Source organism: Phaseolus vulgaris, chromosome 7 (genome assembly GCF_051622355.1).
Source record: "Phaseolus vulgaris cultivar YP4 chromosome 7, ASM5162235v1, whole genome shotgun sequence".
NCBI lineage: Eukaryota > Viridiplantae > Streptophyta > Magnoliopsida > Fabales > Fabaceae > Phaseolus > Phaseolus vulgaris.
The window spans coordinates 46616292-46625718 of record NC_143504.1 but is presented as its reverse complement, the minus strand read 5'-3'; the positions used below and the strand labels follow the sequence as shown (position 1 = coordinate 46625718).

At 30.2% G+C, this 9427-nt stretch overlaps 1 protein-coding gene across 2 annotated transcripts; it reads left to right on the top strand.

Moving 5' to 3' along the window:
• Positions 1–4558: 4558 nt before the first annotated feature.
• Positions 4559–6332, top strand: LOC137817566 (protein SODIUM POTASSIUM ROOT DEFECTIVE 2). 2 transcript variants are annotated; one of them, XM_068620849.2, is made up of 3 exons: positions 4559–5463; positions 5788–5863; positions 5967–6332. In XM_068620849.2, the coding sequence occupies exons 1-3, from the start codon at positions 4912–4914 to the stop codon at positions 6131–6133; spliced, it is 795 nt and encodes a 264-aa protein (XP_068476950.1). In that variant the 5' UTR covers positions 4559–4911; the 3' UTR covers positions 6134–6332. The 2 variants fall into 2 exon arrangements, with proteins under 2 accessions (XP_068476950.1, XP_090160373.1); XM_090304247.1 differs by having other exon boundaries at positions 4775–5463; positions 5785–5863.
• The last annotated feature ends 3095 nt before the right edge of the window (positions 6333–9427 follow it).

Sequence of the window (9427 nt, the reverse complement as noted above, 5' to 3'; positions counted from 1 at the left end):
TCCACTTTTATCTTTGAAGACAAACTTGACACTTATTATGGAAAACTGTGTATAAAACTCCACTATGTCAAAGTACTACTTATTTAACCGGTATTATTTATCTCTATTTGAAGTTGCATTATGAAACAAGTTGCCCTAATTCATGACACATTCCATACTCGTTGTGCAACTACTCATTCCATATTCTCTTAGTTTGAAGATGTGATGTTTCTATTCATCATAATTAAAATGAAAGTGATCGGCATAAAGTCAATTCATCCCAAAAGATTATATCTAGGTCCTCCAAAGACAGACATCTCAAACTCACTTAGAATTTGAGTTCATCGGTAATAACAACCACCTACCTTATATATATAAAAAAAAATACTACACTAAAACAAATTGTTGGTGTAAAACTATGTGCTGAAAATACTACTTTAAAACTTACAACCAAACACTTACACTAATTAAATTTATTTCTTAAAATAAACTTGTGTTCAATATCAACTTCATATAATATAGAAATAACCATCCCAAAATATATAAAAAAAGTATACTATAATTTTAGAATTAAGATAGAAAATCATCTTGATTTAGTCATGAGTGTGCACCCTCACCACTTTATCAAGATTCTTTTTGTCCTTAATACTTTCATCTTTATTTATAACAACCAGTTTGACTCAAACACAAAAAAGATTTCAAACAACAACTTTGTTAAACATCCTATTAGAAACTTTTAATTAAGTCTTAAAGTTAGACTTAAACAAAAATCTACACGCAGGAGAAACACAATAAACCCACTACCCTCAAGTCATCCTAAGGATGAACCGCTCTGATACCATTTAATGTAACACCTCAGAAAATAACGTCTAACTATTACAATATAAGTTCTACGTATTTTTATATAGGCTTAGAGTTTTTCAAAACGTTTCTAATACATGATTAGGACATATAGAAATACAAATATTTACAATATAAGTTTCAAAATCAACACCCTAAAGCTCTTTAGACCCTTTGACACCTGTAAGATCATCTGCTCGTGTACATAGTACAGTCATCGCAGTTCAAACACAGCAAGAAAAGCAAGGGTAAGCTAGTGAAAATAGAATTTTATAATATACACAATTAAATCAAAATAGAAAACCAAATTACATGATCAATTTCTCAGTTATTCAATCTTCTTCAAATCTCAACAATAAAACAATCACATAGATCTCACATAGATCTACACATCCAGAATATTCAACAAACAACATCTTCCGGAAGACCCGTATTAAGTAAGTCCTACCAGAGACTAATACCTGATCCAAAGATTACCAGCGAATCCAACAGAAAGGATCAGGGTAAGTTCAATATAACCCAAGTCGTGCATCTCATATGTCACGGTGTGCATGAACTCCCCCATCAGCTTCTCACCACCTGATATCTTAGTCTATGTGACTTAGATCATCAATGAAGCTCGGAGATCTCTGTTACCACATAGGCATCAATACTTAATACACAACAAACATCAGTCCATACATTATCTTGGCATCAATACTTAATACACAACAAACATTAGTCCATACATTATCCCAAATGTATGAATTCAATTCCACACCATTTCATCAAACAATATCATTCCAAACATGATCCACAATATTCAAAAGCGTAATTAACATAAAAAAAAACACCTTAAATATTAAACCATCAAAATCTAATATTTTTACAAATTTAAATAATATATAAACAAACAACATCCCTGCAAGAGAAATTGAATATTGGGACCACGTCCCTTCCGCATTCAGATCTTCTATCCTAGGGTGCTATTAAAAATTAAATTTAGCTTCCCTTACCTTAATTGCTTGCTTTCCAAGCAACTTCTAGAATTTTATTCTCCACAGTCTGGATAAGCTTAAAGATTTATAGGCCTAATGCAAATTATCCAAACAGAACAAAAATTCAGTATATAGTAGAATAAGTTGAGAGGATTAATCTTCTCAACTGACCCCACCAAGATTGATGACTAAATCCTAAGAAAAAACAGAGAACAAATGATATTTAGAGCAAAAATGAACTTACTATGTTTGAAAATCTGATCGGGTAGAAATGTACCCTAATTCCTCAGCTACACCATGGCGTAACCAAATTTTTGAATAAATGAAGTATGGGAGAGAAATTGAGAAGAGAGAAAAGAGGGAGAGAGAATGAGAGAGAACGAGATGAATACGGGTATGTGGCTTCTTATTTTATCTTCGTTTTTTTTTATGTTATTACATTTAGAACTTTTTAAACACAAATATCAACATCTGCACTTACGTATCCTTGGGATAACATTGGAGTAATGTTAAATTAACTAATTAAACCAAACCAATCATGACCGTTGGTACACTGCATGCCAATCAATTTTTATTTTTTTATAATAGAAAAATTTATCAGTCTTTTCATTTAGTTTACTTTATGTTGTTACATCTTCACCTCATAAGACAAACTAAATTATTTTAATAATTTAAGATGAGCCAGCTCTGTTTCATACTTTTTATTTTATTTTGAACAAAGTTTCTTTTAAAAAATTCCATTAAATGTTGGCCATATAGTCTGTTTCCCCAAAAATAATTGTGATCACTCCTACTTTTTTATCATATAAATCAAGAAAACTTAATGAATTGATAAAAGAGAAAATAATAGAAATTGAATCAAATTAATCTTGTTATCATCAATTTTGTTTTAACTTTGACCCTTCTTAAAATAAGCAGTTTCTAAAATAATAATTTATTTGAAAAGTAGATAAAATTTAGTTGTGAAAATAAAGAAAATATTAGATGAAAAAGTTTGGTTAAAATATTTTGGAGTGCAGTAGATGATAGATTGGATAGAATGTGGGCCCTGGTAGTCTGAGTCGAGCAGGCATAGTGCAGTTGTTGTTGCCAATAATTTGTCCAGAAACCATAAATTGTTGATTCTATCAACTTATCACATGAACTGCTGCAGATTTCTAGCCGTTGCTCTGTTTTCATCTCACCAACCTTCCTAACTATTTAAACCCCAATGCTATTGTTATTTGTGCCAACATTTTTTTTTTCACCAAATGTTGTAAGTATCTCCAACACAATTTTTGTTATATGTTTCTAAAATTAAATTGTTGATTTTGGTAGCTTCAATGATTGTATATAATTGCTTATCACCAGATGGTACAATAATACAAGTGTTGGATTATTGTGATTGAAGTTTTTCCTTTATTTTTTTAATACCTTTTCTTACTACTTAATTATATTGTAAGTGTTTTTCCATAATATATAATGATTTATTTATTTTTTATTTGTTAGATCTGGTAATACTTTTATGTTCCTTAAATTAGTTATATTTATTGACTTGTTTATAAGCTAGACGATATAAAAGTTGAGTCAATAAAATCATAATTAAAATCTAGTTCACAACATTTCAATCCAAATAACCCAATAATATTCTCATCGTCTTAAAAAACATTTCAAATTGAATAAAAAATATCTCTAAGTAAAGTTAACATAAAACTGTCTTTAACTATTTCTAAGGTGAACATTTACTTCATATTTCTAGAATAAAAAAACAGTCAATCCATATTCCATATCATTCCAATTAATTAAATTGGATTTAAAATCTAAAACCATAAATTTGAATTTGAAACAAATACATTAAAAAAGTGTTATGTAACAGTAAACTCACTACAATTTAGGCACCTCTGAAAAATGATATAAAAATAAACATCAGTACACGTATCTTCCACTGTGTAATTAATTGAGAATCTCAACACTCACAAGGAACTTGTTGAAGAGCATCACATTAGATTTGATTCTTCTTTACCAAGAAGTACATTTATAAAATAAAGTATAGTTGTGACTATAGATTAAAAAATTAACATTGGAGATCCTGATGATATATATATATATATATATATATATATATATATATATATATATATATATATATATACACACACAGTACAAACTATAAAAAAAGTTTTAAGAGTTAAATTTTCATTAACTACAATTGAACATTATCTTTTAAAAAGTGTTATAATTCTTTTGTAGATAAAAAAGAAAAAGTGTTAATATATTGAGAATCCTGAATTATATTATAATTGAAAAAAAAACTATTTTTTTATTAACACATGAACTCATGTAAAAAAGATAAAACAATTTTTACAGTTGTAATGTTAGTGTCTTTATTATAACGTTATTAAAAGTAACAAAAATATGAAACAAGGGTTGTAGTGAGCGTGATAGTTTAATTGAGTGTACTTATTACATCATTTTCATTCTTTAAAGCAATAGAAATTGTTGGTTGCATCTCATAAAGGTCACCCAGTTTTGCCGTGTCTTAACACAGAATTGACCATGCTTCACTCTACACCACCCTCTTCAAACAACACCAAAACATCAATAATGGTACAACCGTTGAGGACATTCTTCCTTTTTCTTCACAAACTTGTTAAATTCTGCATTGATTAATTTTCATGCCACATGATTCTAATGCACGTGCACCCTTCTTATTGCCATGCTAAAACCATAGACAACTACATGAACACACTTAATATGTAGATCATATTTTGGGTATGATATTTATGGTTGAGGTCCCCACTGCAAAGTCACTATGCCATGCCAGCGATTAGCTTAGGTGTTGGAACATTAGAAAGAGCAATGTTCCAAACTGATACAACATTTTATCATGCTTCTAAATTTCTCCAAACTGATACCACTTTGGGAAAATTCAAACATGTTTCCATTTCATTGCTAACTCTATCCTTCTATTTCCCCATCTCTCACTCAACTAGTTTCTCCTGTTTTCATCTTTTCTCATCTTTTTCAATATAAAAATATTAGTCTCTCTACCCCAACCTCATTTCGTGAGTACAAGTTCTCTCTCTTAGAAGGAGATCCTCCAAACCACAAATTCTCTGTGACCATTATCTGAAAGATGAAACGCATGGACATCTTCTGTGCATCTCAAGCCTCCACAGCCATATGTCTCAGCATGGATCAAGCCTCATGCTCCTCTTCTTCCAACACCATTCTGCTCGGAGGCCGAGTCATTGACCGCCACAACCCCATTATCAATGACTCAAGAAGGAGCACTTCCAAATCTCTCACTGCCCCATGTTCCTCCTCTCACTCACCCATCAACCCCAAGCCTTACCATGAGCTCCACAAGCCCAAGAAAAACTCTTCTTCCAAAACTGCAGCAAAGGGTCTTGAAAATCACAGGAAGAAGAACACATCACAGAATATCACTGAACATGTCACCAACACTTCTAAACCAATTGACAGCATTGTGGGTAGGAGTTTGCTTAAGCCAACTTCTGATTTAATCACTCCTCATGGTTCAACTAGATCTTTGCTCGGTGGCTCCTCCTTATTAGATGCTTCTTTGGTTAATACCAAAACTTCTCAACTCGGTCATCAAGAGGAAACCATTTCTGCTTCTAAACATTCCAGCTCTTCTCATCAAAACTCCTGTTCCTCAGACCAGGTTAGTTTTCTGTCTCTGTCTTTGCCTTAGGACTATGAACATCCCTCCCTCACACTTCTAGCAGATATTAGTGCATCAAATGGGTTTATAGGAAAAAAAAAACTACTTTATATAATGGTATGGCTCATGTGAAATTAAATATTTGATTTGAAACAAGAGTTTAGTAAGTTGAATGAGTTTCCAGAACTATTACTTAGCAAGTAGCATGTTTAGAAACTTGCTTGTGAAATAATTACTAGGACTGCTTTATGCAGTAAGTTGAGGAAACTTCGCAAATGAACTTAAATATTTCAACAATTGGTTTGAAAAATTTGTTCTTAGCAGGTTGTGGTGTTGAGGGTATCTTTGCATTGCAAAGGATGTGAAGGGAAAGTGAGGAAACACCTCTCCAGAATGCAAGGTGAGTAACCTTATACCTCTAGTATGAAAGTGAAACTGTTTTGTTACAGATAAACTTTGAAAGCCATTTCCTTAATTAGGGGATCTTAAAATTGTTGATTCAGGAGTTAGTTCCTTCAACATAGATTTTGCTGCAAAGAAGGTGACTGTTGTTGGGGATGTGACTCCATCGAGTGTCTTGGCTAGCATATCAAAGGTGAAGAGTGCACAATTATGGCCACCAGCAACTGCATCAGCAGTGGGATCAGCCACTGTTGAAGCAAAGAAATAAATTTATCTAAGAGGAAAGTAGAATATGTAAATGCAAATGTTAGCAAGAATAACTATAGGAGTAGTAGAAGAGAAGGTAGAATTGTGGAGAAAAATATGAAGTTGGCAATTTTTTTAATTATGAAATTAACAATGTCTAAATTTTGGAGTTGGGATTTTTTTATGATATATAAAATTTGAAGTGTGAGTTGGGAAGTTCACATGTCAGTAGATACGATTTTATTGTTCCCAGGTTAACTATTTGGATTTTTTATGCATGCCAATTATGCTACTATAATTTTTTTTTTAAATTCTTTTAAATAATGTGTGGATGGAAGATTATGAATATCTTTTAAGGGGTCGCAACAGGAAAAAAAAAAGTAATCTAATAAGTGGTAGTTTCTTTTGAAATGGTAAATGGATATTTTTATTATTTTCATTTAAGTGTAATTTGTTACATGAATATGCTAATTTTAGAAAAAAAAGTGTATTTTTCATGCAATGTCAATGTAGAGATTTCTGTATCGTTAATCAATTAAAAATGATCTATATATGATTTTAAAGTAATTATTATAGAAGTAATAATATATGAATGGATGATAATTATAACAATATACTAGAAGATTTTCTTTTTTTACTACACATTTTTTTATTTTTACTTTACCTTTAATTATATTTTAAAATTAAGCCTATAATTTATAACTATGTATAATGGAAATTTTCCATTTTAGTGTATACATTTCATACTCCTATTTTATCCTTAATTATATTTTAAAGTTATAAATATTATAATATTTATAACAATATATAAAGAGATTTTTCATCTTAGTAAACACAATTTATATTCTTATTTGATCATTAATTATATTTTAAAATAAAAAAAATATAAAAAATCTATAATAATTATAAAGGAGAAACACATATAACACTACAAGAAAAACATAAAAACCAATTTTAGAAGAAAAAAAATTAGTTGCTATAGTAACTAAATTAGAGACCATTTTAGAAAATAAATTTTTTGGTTTCTAAATTAGTTTCAATTATTGTTAAATTAGTATCTAATTAGCAACCAATGTTTTAACTACCAAATATTTAATTTCTAAATTTGGTAGCAAAAACATTGGTTGCTAATTAGATACCAATTTAACAATAATTGAAACTAATTTAGAAACCAAAAATTTTAGTTTATAAGATGTTCTCTAATTTAGTCACTATAGCAACTAATTATTTTTTGTCACTAAAAAATAGTTTTTATTTCATGATTTTCTTGTAGTGTAATATTTCTATTTTATTTTTAATTATATTTTAAAATTAAAAAATATTCAAATACTAAAAGTGACTAATGTGTATTCACTATTTCTTGTTGTAATAGATAAAAATAGAAGGGTTGATATGTAAAAGAAACATTTTTATGGGTTAAAATCATTATTTTAGTTGAGTTGTCATAAGAAAAGAGTGTGAAAGGATGAAATCGATTGTGAGTGTGGGTTATATAAGACCCCTCGTGTATGTCGTTGAAGAATATATAGAATTGTGATTTTTTTTTTGTTCTTCTTCAGCTTTCATTATTGAGAGTGAATGAATGTGTTACAAATAATTGATTTTGTCCTTAATAATTTGGTATCAGAGTTTGATACGATGGTGACAACAAAATAACTCAAGAGACACATGAACACCATGGAGAAGACGATGGCAGATTCGAAAAAATTAACACAAAAGACCTTGGAAGGATTGTAGAAATCGATCCATGGATTAACAACCCTGAATGTTTGGTCGAAAATCACATTGGTGAATGAATCATACAACGAGGAACCAAAAAATTTCTCTTTGGTTCTTCATAGAACCCAACTACAATTTCCATCTTTTGATGACACCCATTTTCATGAATGTGTAAAAGTATGACAATTATTTGAGCTCGGAGACACATCGATAAACCAAAAAAGTCATTTACTTGTATCCATTGATGAGAAGGCATTCTCATGGCAACACCATTAAATTCAAAACACCAAATTTTCATAAAAATGGATTTAGATCTTGTCAGATGTTTAAAATAGGTCTGATGGAGCATTTGATGATCCAGTTTTATAACTCACAAGATTTAAACAATATGGTTCCTTAATCGAATATCTAGACAATTTTGATAATCTTTTGGTTCGTGCAATGTTCTCCAAGGAGATAAAATTAAGTTTTTTTCGTCTCAGGATTGTTGAAGCTGGAGGAAGCTTCTTCCCTACCAAGGCTTGATGTGTGTTTGATGAAGAAAATGGCTTGAGTGCTTTGAAGATTGTAATAGGTTTTTAGATTCATTTGTAATTAGGCTTGTAAGTGTGTATGATTGCCTTTTGTTGTGTAACCTATCCTAGATGCCTAACCAAGTCTAGATCAAGCACATGATGTGGTCAAATGGTTTTTGAAAAGCCTTTTGAAATGTTTTTAACAGTTTTAAAACAGTACACAAATAAATCTGTTTTATGGAGAAAGAATCTGTTTATTTCTTCTCTGTTAAAAAGGCTTTCGTTAAATAGTTTTTGAAAAGCCTTTTGAAATGTTTTTAACAGTTTTAAAACAGTACACAAATAAATCTGTTTTATGGAGAAAGAATCTGTTTATTTCTTCTCTGTTAAAAAGGCTTTCGTTAAATAGTTTTTGAAAAGCCTTTTGAAATGTTTTTAACAGTTTTAAAACAGTACACAAATAAATCTGTTTTATGGAGAAAGAATCTGTTTATTTCTTCTCTGTTAAAAAGGCTTTCGTTAAATAGTTTTTGAAAAGCTTTTTAAAATGTTTTTAATAGTTTTAAAACAGTACACAAATAAATCTGTTTTATGGAGAAAGAATCTGTTTATTTCTTCTATGTTAAAAGGCTTTTCTAAATTTCTGTTAAGGCACCAAGGGAAAGCTCAGTTCGTTATTTCAGTTAAGCTGAGCTGGCCTGTGTGTTATACTTTAATCTGTTTTACTGTGAAAGAACAGGTTTATTCTTTGGTCTGCTGAAAGGTTTTTCACAAGTTAGTTAGGGCACCAAAGGTACCACTCAGACAGTTATTTCTGTTAAGCTGAGTTGGCAGTTTTCACAAAATAGATCTGTTAAGTTCAAAACTGAATCTGTTGTTTTCTTAACTGCTTTTCAACTGTTTTTTGAAAAGAAGTTAGAAACTGTTTTCTATATAAACAATGTCTCTCTCACATGAATAAGTGCTGAGGAATTACGCTTTTGACAGAGATCAAACAATTTCCATGTGAGAAGAAGGATTGAAAGGGTTTTTGAAAGGTTTTCCAAAGAGATTTTCAAGTGTGCTTGTTCTAGGAAACCTTG

Excerpts from the sequence above, each read along its gene's own strand:
- LOC137817566 (XM_090304247.1), top strand. The coding sequence starts at position 4,912 with ATGAAACGCATGGACATCTTCTGTGCATCTCAAGCCTCCACAGCCATA. Across the intron at positions 5,464-5,784 it reads ACTCCTGTTCCTCAGACCAG|CAGGTTGTGGTGTTGAGGGT; the intron begins GTTAGTTTTCTG and ends ATTTGTTCTTAG. Across the intron at positions 5,864-5,966 it reads ACACCTCTCCAGAATGCAAG|GAGTTAGTTCCTTCAACATA; the intron begins GTGAGTAACCTT and ends TTGTTGATTCAG.